Source organism: Colobus angolensis, unplaced genomic scaffold (assembly GCF_000951035.1).
Source record: "Colobus angolensis palliatus isolate OR3802 unplaced genomic scaffold, Cang.pa_1.0 Scaffold361, whole genome shotgun sequence".
Lineage (NCBI taxonomy): Eukaryota > Metazoa > Chordata > Mammalia > Primates > Cercopithecidae > Colobus > Colobus angolensis.
The window spans coordinates 1054438-1072932 of NW_012116944.1; the positions used below are offsets into that span (position 1 = coordinate 1054438).

The following is an 18495-nucleotide window of genomic DNA, read 5'->3' on the forward strand; positions in this document are numbered from 1 at the left end:
TATATTTATATATATGAACCTCCTGGCCTCAAGTGATCTGCCTACCTCAGCCTCCCAAAGTGCTGGGATTTACAGGCTTAGGCCACTGCTCCCAGCTTCGATGAATTTTACTACTCTAAATATCTTATGCAAGTGGAAGTATACAGCATTTGTCCTTTTGTGACTGGCTTATTTCACTTAGCATAATGTCCTCAAAGTTTATACATGTTGTGGCATGTAGCCTGTGTCAGAAGTCCTTCGTTTTGAGTGTTGGACAATGTTCCATTGTATGTGCATAACCACCTTTGGTTTATCCATTCACCTGCTCATGGACACTTAGGCTGCGTCCACCTTGTGTTAATCTGTTAGATCTTCCCTAACAAATACCACAGACTTGGAAGCTTAAACAACATAAATGTATTTTTTCACAGTTCTGGAGACTAGAAGTCCCAGATCAAGGTGCCAGCAGGGTCGATTTCTCCTGAGCCTCTCTCCTTGTCTTGCAGACAGCTGCCTTCTCGTTACATCTTCACATGGCTTTCTTTCTGTCTCCCTGGTATCACTTCCTCATCTAACCCTAATTGCCTCTTTAAAGGGGTCGTCTCCAAATACAGTATCATTGGGGGTTAGGGCTTCAACATATAAATTTTGTAGAGACACTATTTTATCCAAAACATACCTCTTGGTCATTGTGAGTAATGCAGCTATGAGTATGGGTGCATGAATATCTATTCAAGTCCCTGCTTCCAATTGTTCTGGCTAGATATGCAGCAATGAAATTGCTGGATTATATGGTAATTCTATTTTTAACATTTTGGGAGCCCATCATTCTGTTTTGCATAGTGGCTGCACTGTTTTAAGTTCCCATGGCATTATTTGTTAATCTTCAGGGTAGTTTTGCTCTTTTTGAGAGGTCACTGATTTCCAGTGTCCTCCAGTAGGAAATTTGCCTGGAATCTTTCTGTTTGCCTTCCAGCTGCTTGTTTACTAAATACTAAATCCTCCCAGAAACTTGGTGTCCCTGCTCCTTCTGCAGCTCCTGTCAACAACCTCAGTTCTTACTTCTACACTCAGCTGCTGGGAAAACATCCCAGAATGGAGGAGGAAGCCAAAAAAATGGCTCAGTCCCACACAGGTGCTTCACATGGGCTCCCAGGCAGCAGCCCCTGAGCTCTTAGGAGGTTTGTGCCAGGTCCCACCCCATCTCCGGGCATGGCAGAGGTGTGATCCTGAGCCCACCTAGTCACTTGCTGCTTTCACAATGGTGAAGAGACAACAGATTTTAGACATCCCTTGGTGGGCAGCTTGTAAAACACTACTGTAGGTTCATACATCAGCAGAATGGATCAAGGGTTGTGCGTGGGACTTGATCTTGCATGGAAGGGTGGAGTTAGGGTGTGAGAGATGTTGGGAAGATGTTTATGTGAGGAAAGGTGTGAAGGTACGTATGGAGCAGGGGTGTGTATGTGGAATAGTGTGTGAAGGCATGGGAGTTGGATGTGGGTGTGTGTGGGGTGGGTGTGCATGGGTTATGTGTGAAGTTGCCTGGGAGGTTTCGGGGGGTGGATGTGAGGGTATGAGGTGTGTATGGGGTAAGGGTGTGTGTATGTGGAAGATGGGGTGTTTGTAGGTGTGGGGAGTAGGGATGAGAGTATAAGGTTTGGTATCAGCATCTTTGTGGAGGAGGTGAGGGGTAGGTTTAAGAGTGCGTGTAGGATGGAGGTAAGCACTAGGGGTGGAGGGTGTACATACATGTGTGTGTGGAGTAGGGGGTGAGGGTGTGTATATGGCAGGGGTGGGGCTGTGGACTGGGTGTGACACTGTGTGGGGGAAAGGATATGTAGAGGGTAGGGTATGAGTAAGTGTGTGTGTGCCTGTGTGTATTGGAGGGTCCTAGCAGGGAAAGGACCAGTGACTCTGCTCCTAGTGCCCACCCCTTCTGGAGCTGGGAGGGTAGGAGAGCAGCTGAGACCTGTAGAACATTCTTGTGGAGAGGGAGCGAGCCCGGCCGGGGACTCAGGCTGACTCACTTTCACCTGGTCGGGGGAATTAATTTGCTGGCATCTGCATCATGGCAGGATGCATGCGTCAATCTGTATGACTGTTCTTATTAAGAATCATGGGAGAAATTTTAAATGAGAAATGAAGAGAGTGGGTGGGAGGTTGTGCTGAGGGCTATGAAAGATGAATTGCTTCTTCCTTAGTGGCTGGGTTATGCTAAATGACCAAGGTCATCTCCCTCCACCCTTTCTCTCATCCTGTTCTCATGTGAGAGAAGTAACTTTAGAAGACACACACACACACACACACACACACACACACACACACACACACACACATCCCTGCATACAGATGTGGATTAGGGAGCCTCAAAGCCCCTCCCAGATGCCCGGCAGCCTCTGCAGCAGTAACTCTTTGTGCACTGCGGTTTGCTGCTGTCTTTGCTTTGGAGGGATGATGGCTTTTATGAATGGTAGCCAGGGAGGGACTTAATGTCTTCTGCTTCCTGATGTCAGCACAATGAATGAAACACTTGCAAAGCATAAAACCTCAAGCACCCGGGAAGCAGATATCTTCTCAGATTGGTTCTCCAGATGCAGCGTCTCTTGCTGATGAAATCACCAGTCCCATGTGTCACAGATAATCCATATACGTTAGGATTTAAATGAGGCAGAAACTGAGCCTGCATGTGGAATGATACGTGTATGATTCTGGCACAACCAGTTCTTTCCCTGAAGCAGCTGTTGCCACCACCCTCTTCCTGCCAGGCAGCGGAGGAAGGTGCTTGCGGGAGCTGCGGACACACTGTTGTGTGTTAGGCATCTACTTAGCTGGCCTCATGTTCTGCTTTTGCTGGCAGAATTCCTTGCTGAAGCTCCAAGCCCTCGAATCTGATCTGTGCTCTGCATTTTTAACAAACCAGGATGAAGCTGCTCAGGTGCATGGAGTCAAGGACCCAGTGCCAGCATCGACTCAGAGTGTGCTTGCTGATGGGACAGATTCTGCAGGTAAGATACAGGGCTCGGGGTTGTCCCAAATTGTACTCTCAAGGTAGTTCAGTCTCTTGCTGGTTCACACTCAGCCTGAGCCTCTGAGGGAAAACAGTGCCTGGGGCGACATGAAAGCCCAAGAGGTGCTTCTGAGTTGCCCAGGAGGAGCTGAGGGGGAGCAGGAAGGACTGGGATTTGCTATAACATAGAACTGTCTAGATAGGACCAAGAGTCACACACAAATGGGTGTCATTTGTGTAAGGTGAAAGTACCCATTGCAACCTCTAGTCTTCATTTTCCCATTTGGTCTCCTGGGACACATGAGTGCTATGCTTATTTTATATTACTGGACCTAGATAACCTGTGCTGTCTTGAAATTCTTCTTTTTGATGTGTTGTGGATGGGGAAGTTTCCATACTGCTACTTCCTTTCCTGTTAACTGCTTGTAAGATGATCCGTGCATGCAGGGAAAGTGGGGGTGAGTGCTCCACTGAAAGCTCATTCTGATTCTGTATTGTCTTGTTTGGTTTCCATTTTTTTTTCATTAATTTCCTTGTCAAAAAGTCCCAAATTGAGTCTTGATTTTCTGTTAGTCTCTGGCTTTAATTCCGGGGATGGTAGATTGGCTAGCCAACAGAGGCAAATTAATGTTGCCAGGAATATTTGGAGAGGAAAGAAACACTAATTTATATAAGTGAGAGCATAGCTTATGTTTTCTAACAGGAAGAGGTCACAAGTTTGCAGACTGGTTTCCAGATGAATGGTAGAAATAGGCTAAGGGAGCTTTCTTCATGAGAGGTCCTTAATCTCTAGGAGTTGAAGGCAAAGATTTACAAAGGTAATCTGTTTCAGTACCATTAGCAATAGTACATTTTAGATAATCCTGTTGAAAGCAGACCCCATAAATATATACACCTACTATATGCCCAAACAAATTAAAAATAAACAAACAATTTAAAAATTTTTTAAAGAAAAAAAAAAAGAAAACAGAGCCACATAGTCTAAGCAGGCCAATCAATACTGTCTGGTGTTGGAATGTGTACTAATAATGGTAGCATATAATAGCTACTAGTAGTAGCTACTATGATTATTTAAAACATTCTATGATCCTGACACTGTTCTAAACACTTTTTGTGTATTATATTCAATCCTTAAACTGACTTGTGAAGTACTACTATTCATCGTAAGATACTGAAGCCTAGCAGAGCATTGCTGGTGAGTGGTACCTTGTTTCCCTATGGATGCAGGTGGCCAGTTGGCTGTCTTTGTTGCCCAGTGAGCTCTCCTGCTCTGTTGGCCATTGCGTTTGGATGAGTGGCAAATAAAATTGAACAGGAGCTAACATCAGGCCAATTAGCAATTTAAGTCAGATTATTTAGACAACATCCCTTTTCTTCCCTCAACACCATATTCCACTCCCTGCAAACAAACAACATATTTAATACAAAACACATAAAGAAGTCTCAAACCAAGTACAAGTTAACCGTTGAGTTATTTGGTGATTTGGATTAACTATACAAGTTTCTGACAAAGTGTTCAGTAAAATATTTGTTGCATGCTGGATGTGGATAAATTTTTTCTTTTCATCATGACTTTTATGTGTCTTCCCAACAGTTAAAAATAGTTTTGTGTTTTCTCATCGGCATAGGCAAGATTTTGCACAAGCTTATTATTACTTGTTATAAAATGAAAATAAATACAGGGTTTATGTAGGGATTGCTCACACAGAGGAATTAGCAATACATTCCATGTTAAATATCAAATGGCAGAGATGTGCAGAAGTCTCTTTAGAGAGGAGGCTTGTGGGTTATACGCTGGATTTTCCAAAATGTAGATGAATCTGAAATGTCTCAGAGCCCTCCCTAGAGAGTCTAGAAAACTAGACTGTAGAGACATCTAGAAAACTGATGTTTCCAGGGACCAAAGGAGTCTCTTCATTTGGCAGGGATATTGCCAAAGTGACAGCCATTTGTAAGATGCCTTTGTGACTTAAATTATGGGATGGTTTGGTCTCACTGGGTTCTAAGATGCACTCTTACAGGAAGACCGTGCATTTTCTAATCCATGAGTCACTCAGGGAAGACATTTATGTTCAGATCCATGGTTCTTAATTCAGGGATGGATTTCTAGAGTGATCTTTGGGCACCTTAAAACTTTAATTTTTTTCATGTTACTCCTGGTAAGAGGGTGGTTGTGTAAGATGAACACAGATGGCCATAAGTCCATAAAATATTATAGTAACTTAAAAACAGTCTTCTCTTTCTTATCATCTAGCATTCTCTCTGAGCCTTACATGTATATAAATATTCAAATCATAATTGTTGTAAAAATTCAATTAGTAATTTTCAATGTCAATAACATGGACAAAAGCTGTGATTTTGAACATGGATTTGAACATGTGATATGAACAAGTGATTTTCATAAGAATAACTGGATATAATATGCTACCACTTAACCATAAGTAGCAAACATCATAAGTATAAATTCATGTGACCTAGTAGGTTTCAAATTCACTATAGACTTGACTGATTTTAACTTGGGTTTATGGGTTGCCAAGATCAGTTCCACCTAGTAAGAGACTTGACAGGTCCCCCTGTCCTATACATCCAGTTGTAAACTGCATATGCAGCAAGAAGACATTTCATGTTACCCCTGGGGACACTGTATTCTAGATACTGTTCCAGAACCTTCTTATGGATCATAATTACCAGGAAGCTTTTCCAATGTGGAGATTCTCTGGCATCCTCTCTAGACAGTCTAGGATGAAAGTCCTGGAATCTGTGTGTTTCATAAATCCCCCTGAGTAATAGAACCACACTATTCAAGTGGACAGTGTCTTGAATTGGGAGAGAATGTCAAGTTCTGTCTGACTCTGCTCTACCTCAATTTTGCCAATGGGAAAGGCTCACAGATCACACGAGACTTATAACTCAGGGTCTGTGGCCAGTTGGCTCCGTCTGCTTACTTATCTCAGGAGGAGAAAGTCCACAGGTTGGGAGTGAGTGGGATGGGGATATAGACAGATTTGAGGAATAGAAGGCCCTTAGGGAAAAATGATGGAGAGGAAATCGGCTGCAAGGCAGCTTAGGGTCATAAAAAGGGTAACCAACTGGCTTGGTTTGCATAGGATTGTCCTATTTTTAGCACTAAATATCTCACGTGCTAAGAAATCTTCACTCCCAGGTATTCCAAGACAGTTGGTCACCCTACTTGTAGGTTGCAAACCACAACCTGTGAGACAGAAGCTGTTATAGACTGAATCTTTGTGTTTCCCCAACAACTTATTAAAATATATGTTGAAGTTTGGAGGTGGGACCTTGGGCAGGTGATTAGGCCATGAGATTGCCCTCTTTCCTCCATGTGAGACTCTAAGAAGTCAGCCCTCTGAAAGCTGGAAGAGAACCCTTATCAGAAGTTGACCAGGCTGGCACCTGATCTTGAACTTCCAGCCTCCAGAACTGTGAGAGATAAGTTTCTGTTGTTAATAAGCCACTCAGTCTATGGTAATTTGTTATAGCAGCCAGGACTGACTAAGGCAGAAACCCACACAATAGGCTCAAAATACTTCTAACTCTATCAATATCTTCTTACAGCTGAAGCAAATATTTCCAGCATGGAATTAGTAAGCACCTATTCTGATGTGGTTGAATGGAAAATGGAATGAGGTTTGTCTTTTCCACTGCTTGTGATTTTAGAGTGTGGAGAAGGACTGTTTATGTTGCACATGACTCAGCATAGTAACCTTTGTTCTGTCTGATCAAGGACGATTGATGGTTTGGAGTTTTAGCAAAAACTGTCACCAGAGATAACTGCACACCTTTTACTAAAAATAATAATTCCATAGCAGTACTTTATTATATTTTTCTAAAATCTTGATCTTCAAATTGAACTTTCAATTTGGGTAAGACGCTAATGTAGTATGTCTATTTGGAGTCTATAATTATTCTTATGCAGAATTCTGCATAATCTATAAGTCTCTTCCAAAGTTGAAGCTGACGTAGGTCAGAGTCAACCAGAACCTAACCTTTTTGCTCATATTTCCAGACACTGTCTACTTGACCAGAGTTTTCAATTAATTGGAAATGCGTATTAAACTTACAGCTGTCTGAGATCCCTACCTTAAAATGAAAAATTAAAATATAAAGATGACATCTAAGAATCCCCACATTTGAAAAACTCCCTTGGTGATTCTGAAGTGCAAGGAGGTTCAGTAATACTTTATAGAACACGGTGCCATTCCAGGGGTGACATGAAATATGTTCCTGCTGCAGGTGCAATTTAGAAATAGACTTCTAGAATAGGAAAGCATTTCAGGTATCCTACTAAGAACATTTGGTTATTCATAAAACTTGATATTTCAGTCTATGTGGTGGCAACCCCAGATAGTCTTTGAAAGTCAGTAAGATCTTCATTCAACCTCAGGAGTGCACAGAATTTCCAAATATCTTTTATAAACTTAATTCATTATGGTGTGTGTGTGTGGGGGGGTGTGTATGAGACACACTGAGACTTCTAAAGCCTTCTAGAGCCTTTATATATATTCAGGATGTACCACCTAATGCTTTAACTTAAAAAATGGCTACTATTATGGAAAGTAGCACTTCATTTATTTGTCGTAAGTTGGTTCCCTTAAAATAGAGGTTTTTCAGTTGGGGTCTATTTTTTGCCCCCCTTGAGGACATTTGGCAGTATCTAGAGACACAACTGGTTACAATGAGGGGGTGGACTTTCCTGGCCTCTGGTGAGTAGAGGCCAGGAAAATTCTGAAATACACATCCTGAAATGCACAGGACCACCCCTCTCCCCCATCAAAGAATTATCTGGTCTAATAGCGCTGAATGGTCAATAGTGCTGAGGTTCAGAAACCTTTGCTTTAAAAGCTCTTAAGTGAATAACATCAACATTAGGTAACAATGACCTCTTTACTTGTATCAGGCATTAGTGGATGGACTGGGCATTAGTGGATGGATTTTCTTACTCTTCACAAGAACTCTATGATATAGTTTTCATTATCACCCCCAGATTAAAGATGAGGAAATCAACTTGGAGATGTAACTGGTGATATGGTTTGGCTATGTCCCCACCCAAATTTGAATTCCCACGTGTTGTGGGAGGGACCCGGTGAGAGGTAATTGAATCATGGGGGCAGATCTTTCCCATGCTGTTCTCATGACAGTGAATGTCGCATGAGGTCTGATGGTTTTCAAAAGGGGAATTTCCCTGCACAAGCTCTATTCTCTTGTCTGCCACCACGTGAGACAAGGCTTTCACCTTCTGCCGTTAATGGTAGACTTTCCCACCCACGTGGAGCTGTGAGTCCAATAAACCTCTTTCTTTTACAAATTGCCCAGTCTTGGGTATGTCTTTATCAGCAACATGAAAGCAAACTAATACACTGGCTGAAGGGCCCAAAGCTGCTGAGTACAGGGTGGTTGGGTGGAAAATGGGGAAGTGGCAGTGGGGCTTTCCCCACTCTGACTCCATAGCCTAAACTCTTCATCACTATGCTATTTACCATCCAGCTTAAATGGTAAGTCCCCAAAGTTTTAATATTCTAGAATTTGGAATGAAGTATATAGCTGGTCTAAATACCCTCTATATAATTAATGTATTTTGAAAGTCATTTTAAAAATCCATCCCTGACTTTATCTTGGCAGACTGAAGAGACCTAGATTTGTAGTTGATTTATTTGCTACAGACCCTCTGTTTCTGTAATTTTGCCTCCTCTGATTGAATCCATCTCTAGGTCCCTGTGCCTCTCTTGATGTGTATTTACCTGAACTGCATAGTGTATTTCACATGGAGTCAAAAACTATATTTTATTTGTAAATATCAGCAGAGGTACTTTAGTTTTACAGAATGTCACCACTGGAAGAAACTGGGCAAACTATACAAGGGATCTCTACTATTTCTTACAGCAGCATGTGAATCTACAATGACCTCAATTTAAAAAAAAATGAATTAATACCTGAAAATGGGAACAGGGGCATTTTATAAAACAAATATGAAATAATTATGCCTGTGGGATTGTTTTTCAAACCCTTGCTAGAGATGCACAGTATTTTCTTGGCTTTTTTGTCATATCAGTATACTCTATCAGAGCTCCCCAAATCCCATACCTGATTAAACTAATAGCTTAGTGCTTGTTATTTGTTAGGAGTATCTGGCTTTGTTTTCTTTAATGGCATCACTTACTGGCCCACAGAGCAAGTCATCTGCCACTATTGAACCTCTGCTTCATGGTTTATGAGCTTGGTCTGTGGTTGCTGAGCATTTCACTCTGAAAAATGTTAACATCATCTGCAAACTCAGATTTATCATTCTGTGCTTCCTTTTCCATGCCATTTCTGAAATGTAAAATAAGATTAATCCAGGACCCATTTGCAAGGACTGGTACTGACATGTCCATCATAAAGACAGAAATTAATCTCTTCCCTTAGCTGCATATTGTTAGCTTTGCATCCTTTGCAAAACATGGCCCAATCATCATTCAGTTTTGTTTTAAAACAATCTTTGGCATGATAATCATGCATAGACTTCTTGAAAACCCAGATATATTTTTCATCTCAACTGTTGTTTAAAAATTTCTTCTTCCATGTCATTTCTGAAATGTAAAACAAGATTAATCCAGGTTGCACCTGCAAGGATTAGAACTGAATTGATTTCTTAAAACATTAATTCAACTCTGCCCTTTGCAAAAAGCTCTGCCTTGCTCAGAAAGATAGTTCCTTGCAGAATTTCATGTGCTACTTGGGTGATTTGGGACAGGTTATTTATTCTCTCATCCTCCTCTGTTCCTTTTGTTTAAAATGGGAAAAAGCATACTATCTAATTCCTAGGATTGTTGTAAGAATGGCATGCTATAATACATATGAAGGTCTTAGCTCATCTCCTGTGGTAAATGCTCCATAAATGTCAGCTGTCATTATGTTAAAAGCTGGGCATTCTTTCTGTACTCAGAACTCATGTCTCCTTTCCTCCAGTTGATAATGCTTACATTTGTCTTTGAAGAGGTATTCTATCATAATTTCTAACTACTTTCAGGGAGTGGAAATGACATTTCATATTGTTCATTCCCTAGGTGCCCTCTAGAATCTTGCATATGATTGACATTACACTTATTCTCCTAAGCAAAAGGTATTTATAACAGCAATAATCTATAGAGCTGATGGCTGAATAAATACTACCTATTAAATTTGGAATTACATTTGTAACAGTAAAATCTGTCCTGTACTAAACCTGTGACATAATTTGGCCAGAAAAGTTATCTACTATTAATAATTTTTCTGTGATGCTTTTATATCTATCTTCATAATCTATGAAGAAAGGAACTTCACATTAACCTTGTTTTCTAAGGAAATATTTCAAAATGTATAGATGACTCTAATTCTCTGAGGCTACTTCTCCAACTGCTTTATAGGAAGGAAATATCAGTCCTACAGCCCAAATTGCCAAGTAGTTATTTAATTTTTTAATTCACTTTTTACATTAGACCAAGTACTGTGTTATTATACCTGATTATATTTGTCTTCAACTGTTTACAAATGAGAATTCTGAATTTGAAGAGACTCGCCTGGTCAAGGATGTAACAACTGCCAACAAGTGGTATCGCAGACCAAGCCCAAGCCTCTGACGCCAGAGCCTGGGCTTCTAACTGGTAGCATATAGTCATTACAAAAAATATTAATAAACTTTATTTTTCAGAACAGTTTTAGGTTTACAAAAAATTTGAACACACAGAGAGTTCTCAATTACCACTTTTCCCCTGCACACAGGTTCCCTATATATTTTAGTCACTTTAAAAATCCTTTCCTTGGGTTATTTTAGTATCAGCTTTCCATGCATAGAAAGACTGCCTGGAAGTGAGCAGATGGCATGCCCAGAAGCTTGGTGTCTGACACTGCTCTGGATGCCTCCCAGGCCCAGGGCTAGGTAGACAACCTGTCCTGTCTCTTTGAGTTCCTTGAGAATCATACATTCCTGTGCCTCTATCTGGAGCTGCTGGTCCAACTTCCTTGAGTGAATTGGCTAATCAGCCTAACTCATGACACTTGAGATGAATCATTCTTGACTACACTTTCTAATTGACTTGGGATGAGCCTAGTAAAGTTATCGCCCACATTGAAGGTTGGAATTTCCTTCAGTGGTCTTTCTGTTAGCTTTGTGTATTCAATGTTCCCCAAATATTCTCCCTATAGCGCTTCTGCTCATAAATGAAAACTCCCATTTGAAAATAGCTTTTCTCATCTTAATAGCAGATTTTTATCAGCTGTACCACTAAGGTGATCAAATATTCAAGAATCGACTAGAAGACCTGGAGAGTCAAGTAGGCTGAAAAATGATAAGCATCCAGCACCCAGCTTTCTCTGTATCCCTAGAGGACACTTCTGAATCTTCCACACTATGATGGATGATTTCTCTTTCCCTAGCTCCACAGCTCAGGCAGAACCCTGGACCTGGGCAGGACATTGTTCAGCCTCATTGTTATCTGAGCAGTTGGCTCCATTTTGGTGACATAGGAACAGTAAAAGATGTTCTCAGAGATCAGAAGCTGTCCATTGGCCATTTCCCTTGGTTATTTCTCAAATTCAATGAGATTGAGAGAGATCAAATCATGCATCCCAGGTCACACCAGTGACAAAACTGGGACGAGAATCTGGGTCTTCCTGAGCCTGTGGCTCATGTTTTTATTCATTATGGCAAATTGCCTCTTGGGTCTGCAGGGTGACTGTCATGAAGCCCAGCCCTGTTTTCAGGGTGACATATTTCCCACCCCTCCAGCTCCCTAACACATCTAGTGGCCATCTGTAGAAACTGACACATAGGACTGCTTGGAGTGCTGACCTCCTCACTGCTCAGTCAGTCTCCTAAACCCACAGTCCCTTTTCATCTGCCGTCATTCCCACCTGACATGATGATACTGCTTCTCCTCTCTCAGTCATCTCTAACCAAGGAAGCTCATCTATTTTCCTGGCCTTGGTTATTGGGATGGCTTCAGGTTTACCCATGTTCTCTCCCCTCTAACCATATAGCTAACCCTTCAGTGCCTCAGGAACTCAAATGTGACATACCTAAAACTGAACCCATCATGTATCCATCAGATATTTTCTCGGTTGTTTTTCATCTTTGTTTTTGTGGTCCTCTTTGTGTGTGTGTGATGCTATTATCCTCCCTGCTGTCTGTTCTGACAGAGGCTGGTTGAGAATGCTAAGGCCTGAACCTCATTAGAACCACGGACACACTTTTGGCTTATATAGCGTTTGAAACCAACAAAGGCTGACGTTTGGCATTTTGGAATGTCCCTGAATGCTATTTATGAGCCCACCATGATGGGCAATCCCAAGAGTGCAACTTTACAGATCTACACATCTCAGCACCCCATCTCAAGTTTTTGCAGACAGAGATTTACTTAGGTTTGGAATAGCTTTAAAAATTCACATTAGAAAGTTATATTTTTAAATCTGACTAACTCTTTTAACCACTGTAATGTAGCATTTGCTTCTGCTTGGGGTTGCAGCCTGAGCAGAAGTGGTCTTTTGGCCTTCACACACTGATGGTAACTACTTTTCTTCTCTATGTTCCCTTCTGTTCAGTGACTGGGCTGCCAGAAACACTGTGGCTTCTGGTGTCAGAGATTTGGAGTCTTCTATTTCAAGCATTGGTCAAACTCTCCCTGAATGGAGATAGCCTAGTTATGCAACCTTTCCTAGTGAATTTAAAATGGAGAGCATTTTACTACCAGCCTCATGTAGTTGTTATGAAGATTAAATACATGCAAAAAATCTCAGAATAAGATGGAGGAAACAGTGACTCACTTAATAAATATTAGATATGATTATTATATCTAATAACAATGTTTTTATAAATATTATGTTTTTATAAATAGGGACTCAGAGTATTATGTTTTTATAAATAGGGACTCAGAGTAGTGACAACATGTTAAGGGGTATATTGGTTCTTATTTTCCACAATAACCCTGCAGGGATTCCAAATAAGGTTGGTGTTCAGTAAGAGAAGACAATATTCAACTTTCTTATTTTAGTAATAATATTTGTTAAAAATAATGGTTCGCATAGATACTGTGTTCAGTAGCTTCTATGCTTTATCCTAAGATTTCACCAAATACCCTATACAAAGGATGCATGGGTGAATATTGTTACTTTTAGGAGGAATTTATTTTAATGTGTATTAGTTCTTAAAAATGTAACTACTACATCAAATTAATGACTTCTTGGCCATTGCTTAGGATGAAGCTTAAATTTAAAAAATACTGTAGGTTGGAACATTTTTAAAAAAACTATGTAAATAAAAAATAAGTTTATCTAGATCTGGCAAAACTTTTGTAGGGGAATAATTTTATGTTCACTTAGTCATGTGAGGCAGGCACCATTATTCTCCCCATTTAACAGAGGAATAAATTGAGGTTTAAAAAGGTCTGACATCTCTAAACTCTCTTTAACCAGTGGTAGGCCTGGGATTCAAACTAACAGTCTTTGCTCACTATTATCTGCCACCAGGGTGCTTTCTCACTTCCCTTCTCATGAAAGTTTTCTTTTCCCCCCAAATTTTAATATTAACTTGTGTTTTCCTGTTTTTATAAAATTAATCTGCATTTGTTACAAAAATTTTTAGAAAATACAAAGAAGAATTTGTTTAATTAGGTAAAAACACTTAATATAGGATCTGCCCTTTTAACAAAATTTTAAGCATAAGTAACAGCATTGTTACTACAGTAGTCTTCCCATATCCTAGGTCTCACTTTCTGCATTTCAGGTGCCCACAGTACAGTACAATAAGTATTTTCAGAGAGATCACATTTATACAACTCTTATTACAGTATCTTGTTATAATTGTCCTATTTTATTATTTGTTGTTAATCTCTTACTGTGTCTAATTTATGAATTAAACTTTATCAAAGCTCTCTCTATATAGGAAAAAACATAGTATATATAGGGTTTGATGCACTCTGTGGTTTCAGGCATCCACTGGGAGTCTTGGAACTTATCCCCTGCCGATAAGTGGTGACTACTGTATTGGCACAATGTTGTACAGAATGTCTCCTTTTATTTTTCTTATCACAGTCCTGTGAGGAAGACACAGGCCAAACAATGAAACTGAGAGAGGTGGGCAAACTGGCTAGAGTCCCACAGAAAGTATAGGTGCACCAAACTCCTGACTCCCAGACCCTTTCCTCTAAAACATACTGCATTGCAGGATGAGCCCTGGCAAGATGCCCCTCCTTGGGGATAAAAAGTAATGTGCCCCTAGGGAACAAAGGTTCCACCTTAGTTTAACGTTGCCATCAGCTTCTCCCTACTGGGAAGTAGGCTCTGGAAGCAGTGGCCTGGACTCTTCCCAGAACAGCAGCAGCATTGGCTCTGAATCTACACTGGCCTCTTCTGAGCAAAAAGCTCAATAATTCTGTCTACACAAATACACACACATATGCATGAGTCAGCTGATTTAATTAAACCCCTTCTCAACTCAAATGGAGAGTTTGGACAAAGAACTGAGAGGCTACCAAATTACCAGTTTTTGACTGTATTGTTTTTCAATTGGTTGCTTTGGGATCTTTCTGGCTCACAGTTTCCTTCAATAGTGAATTGGAGGCAAGGAGGTTAGGATGTTAATTGGGCCACATGGTAAATTACGCAAATGCCCAAGGGAAAACAGATGCCATATAAATGGAGGTTTGCAATTACTGTTGCAATGCAGTTTTTTAAAAAGCCATTTGTAGTGATCTGTGATTCTACAAAGTTATATTTTAGGACTCTATGGGTTCCAGAAACAGATCTTTCCCTGGCGCTGCTTCACAGTTATGTGACTAGGATCCCAAGTATTTCCATTTTGGCATTATAAAGCAGCAACCAAGAAGAGACCTTGTTGATTTTGACCCTGGGGCCACAACTGAGCTGAAGGGTTCAAGATCTCAGAACTTTTTCCATTTCAGTAAAAATATGGTGGTCCCAGGTGCCTGCTAAGGATTATTTTCTTCCTCATTATTATTTCCGAAGATATTTCCAAGAAACTGGTAACATGAATAAAACACATTTCTTCTTAGAGCCTAGTGGTTTAAGAAAAGGATTTGATGAGGAACCCATACACCTGCTGGTGTATTTCAAAGGTGATATTATATGCTGTGAGTTATTGATTAGTAACTCTTATTCCGGTTACTCCTGAGGGCTGTTTCCAAACTGCAGAGTTTTCTGGGTAAATTACTCATGGCAAGGGTGTTGCCTGTAGTGATGTGTGTCAGTCACACCACTACACCTTGCCTTGGGCTGGAGGCATTGCCATTCACCTCCCTCCAACTCTTTTGTCATCACATCCATTTCTGACTAGCCTCAGCCACTGACAGTGCTGTCAGTGAGCCTCAAAGGCAAAATAGGAGGCGTTATCCACCCTCCAGTCTACAATCCACCAGGAGAGAAGCCAACTGAAAACACAGGAGGACCTAATCAGGCCTCTGATGTTACACAAAGCAGTTTGCATTTCAAGCTCTAGAGAATAAGGAGTCACTCTAAATCTGAGTAAGATTCATCTGGTACCAAGTTGTGATAAGTGTTTATTTTGGACAAGCAGATCATCAGTGTTTTCTGATTCTGCTTATTCATCCAGAAAATCTTTTGTTTTCCACTTTTGTTAGAGAAGAAGTAGTAAGAGAAAGCCTTGGCTGGCCCTAACTTGTCTGTTGAGCAAACTTGAGAAGGAGACTAGGCTGCTTCTTGAATAACTGTACAGAGTCCAGGGTGCAGAGCTCCTTCTTCTGGCTCCCTAACTCAGTTTCCTAATGATCTGATGCCCTGCTGCTGCGCCTCAGTCCCCTGCCCTTACTTCCATAGCAGAGGGGTACCTACCTTCTGGACTGATCACAAGGTGGGGAACTAACTTAAAAGGGGATTGGTTCTAGTGAGAATTCAGGGACAGAGATGGCTAGCTGGGGAGAGGATTTGGAGCAGGTTTTGTGTATGTTTTTTGTTTTTCCTGCAATAAAATGGTACATAAAGTTTTGGAGAGGAAAATAGAATTATTCCTGATTCTACCATGCTTTGTAGTTGCTACGTAACCTCTTTGATCTTTCAGTGCATCTATTTGTACATATAAACGTGTGTGTTTATATAAAATGGGATGTTTTGTTTTGAAACTTGTGGCTCCCATTTAGCATATTCTGAACATCATTCCTTGCTGATAAGCAGAGTTCTCCATCATTTTTGATGACTGCTGAATAATTTTCTTTCTGGGGACTCCTCTCCCCTCTCTTCCTCTTGTTTTTCTTTTCTCTTTCTTCCTCCTACTCCATTCTCTCCCTTCCTTCACTGGTTGTTATCCCTTTTCTTCCTGATAATCTATAATCTTTTGCTCCAGCTCCATTTTATTGTTTTCATTTTGTTGCTCTAACACTTTGTAATATACCCTCTGACTTATGCAAATAATGTGAAATAAAAAGAGGATTGTTTTGTAGTTTGGGATTGTGTTGATTGTATAAGTCATACCAAACTTATTTGTTTTATTTGTTTTGTTAACAGCTTTGTAATATTTTCTGTCCAGGTTCTGTGAGAATAAACATGACAATATTTTGAAAGCTTTTCATATCCCCAGAAGGAAGAAATGACAGAGGGAAGCCATTATAATGAATGCATATGATCTTTATTTAGGAACATGACAGTCTCAAGCCCTCTGTCACTTCTAAGTCTTGATGATTTGTCTCATTTGCCCAGACCCCTCACCAGTCCATAAAGATGGGCAGAATGAGGCCGACAGTGCACCAGAAGACCTCCAGTCTGTGGGGACCAGCAGGCTGCTCTATCACATCACCGACGGTGACAACCCACTGCTGTCACCACGATGCTCCATCTTCAGCCAAAGCCAGAGATTCAACTTAGACCCTGAGTCAGCCCCATCTCCACCCAGCACTCAGCAGTTTATGATGTAAGAAAACTGGTTTGTTATTGTCTTCATTTCGTACAGTTTTTCAAATATCACATTTATAAACTACAATGAAGTATGACTGAAATAGCACAAATGTGCCTGCCTAACACAACTGCACGACTGAAACAATAAATGACAAAAATCAGTGTACTTGCTAGTTGGGGATGCCATTGCAGGCCTTATACCTCAGGAAGAAATGGTCATGAGAGACAGGATAGCCCAAGGGCTCACATGTTTGAACATTTTTGGTGAAATGACCAGAATCTTAAATAAGTATATGTACATGTACATATCAGACATACCATTCTTGATGAACTCAATATTCTTTCCATGTCCAGTGGTAGCATCAATGGATGAGTTGTGGGAACACTTGGGAGATGTCCATCTACATTTCTTCTTAGATTCTAGAAAAGTGGTAGCTTACAATAGCTACCCTCGTCCAAATAATGTGTGTATATGTGTGTGCGTGTGTGTGTGTGTAATCAGATGCCTGCCCCCTACACATTCCACTTGGAATTTGCATTTGAGATTGAGGAACTGTGTGTTATTTATGTTTAAGTTCCACAAATAATTTTGATATGCAGTTAAGATTAAGAATCCTCTGGCTAAAATTATGCCTGGAGAATCCCTGGTTTCTCCCTCAGAACTCATGCCATTTTTTCTTGAATTTATCTAACCCTGGGTCCATGAACTATCTATTGATGGACCTGAGAGTTAGTGAATTATTGCTATTGCATGTAACGTGTGTGTTATGTGAGGGGGTGTATGCAATTTCTGGAGAAGGGGCATATCCTTTCATCATATTTAAAAAAAAAGTCCTGTTATGTCAAGAAAAGTTAACCACTCATCTAAATCTTCCTTGAAAATGTTGGCAGGTGTGGCTTGTGCAACTTATTGAGGACAGGACCTCAACAGTGCTGTCTCTTTCGAGTCTTAAATTGGCCTCCTCTAAGCTTTACAAAATGCATTTCCTGGACTAATATTTTGGCATTTTACACTAAAGTCCCGGGCAGCGTCCACCCATAACAGAGTTTTGTGATAGGGAGTCTCCATTAATGAGCGGATGTTACCATGGTGGCCTCATCAAATAATGAACTTCCCTCTGGATTTCTCTGACAATCCAGGAATTTTGGTTTGTAGGTCAACAGAAGTGTTTACTGGAAGCCCACTGTTTTTGACACTCCTTCCTCCCTGTAATCTCTGCAGGCCGCGGAGTTCTTCACGCTGCAGCTGTGGGGATGGCAAGGAGCCACAGACCATCACCCAGCTCACCAAGCACATCCAGAGCCTCAAGCGGAAAATTCGGAAATTTGAAGAAAAGTTTGAACAAGAAAAGAAATACCGGGTAAGGACTCTGCGGTTTGACATAGAAGCGGATTTGTCAGAAGTGTGTGGATTCTCTTCAGCCTCTGTCCTTCCTTTCTGGGTACCCTTCTTTGCCAGGGGACAGTTGTGTTCCCATGGGCCAACCTGGACCTATCATAGAGTCTTCATCTTCTATCTGTCTTGTTCTCACCTGCTGTCACTTGATCTCTGCTAGGATATTTTCTAGTCATGGATTACAACTATTATTTCCAATCTTATTTGATTATTGATC

At 40.7% G+C, this 18495-nt stretch overlaps 1 protein-coding gene across 5 annotated transcripts in view; it reads left to right on the top strand.

Annotated features, from left to right (window-relative positions):
* The window catches only part of FAM13C (family with sequence similarity 13, member C), a 118917-nt gene that overhangs the window by 78921 nt on the left and 21501 nt on the right, over positions 1-18495 (top strand). For all 5 annotated transcript variants that reach the window (XM_011953452.1, XM_011953450.1, XM_011953451.1 and 2 more), the window contains 3 exons: positions 2903-2987; positions 16688-16898; positions 18105-18243. In XM_011953452.1, the coding sequence (XP_011808842.1) occupies positions 2903-2987; positions 16688-16898; positions 18105-18243 (435 nt within the window). The remainder of the gene's footprint in view (positions 1-2902; positions 2988-16687; positions 16899-18104; positions 18244-18495) is intronic.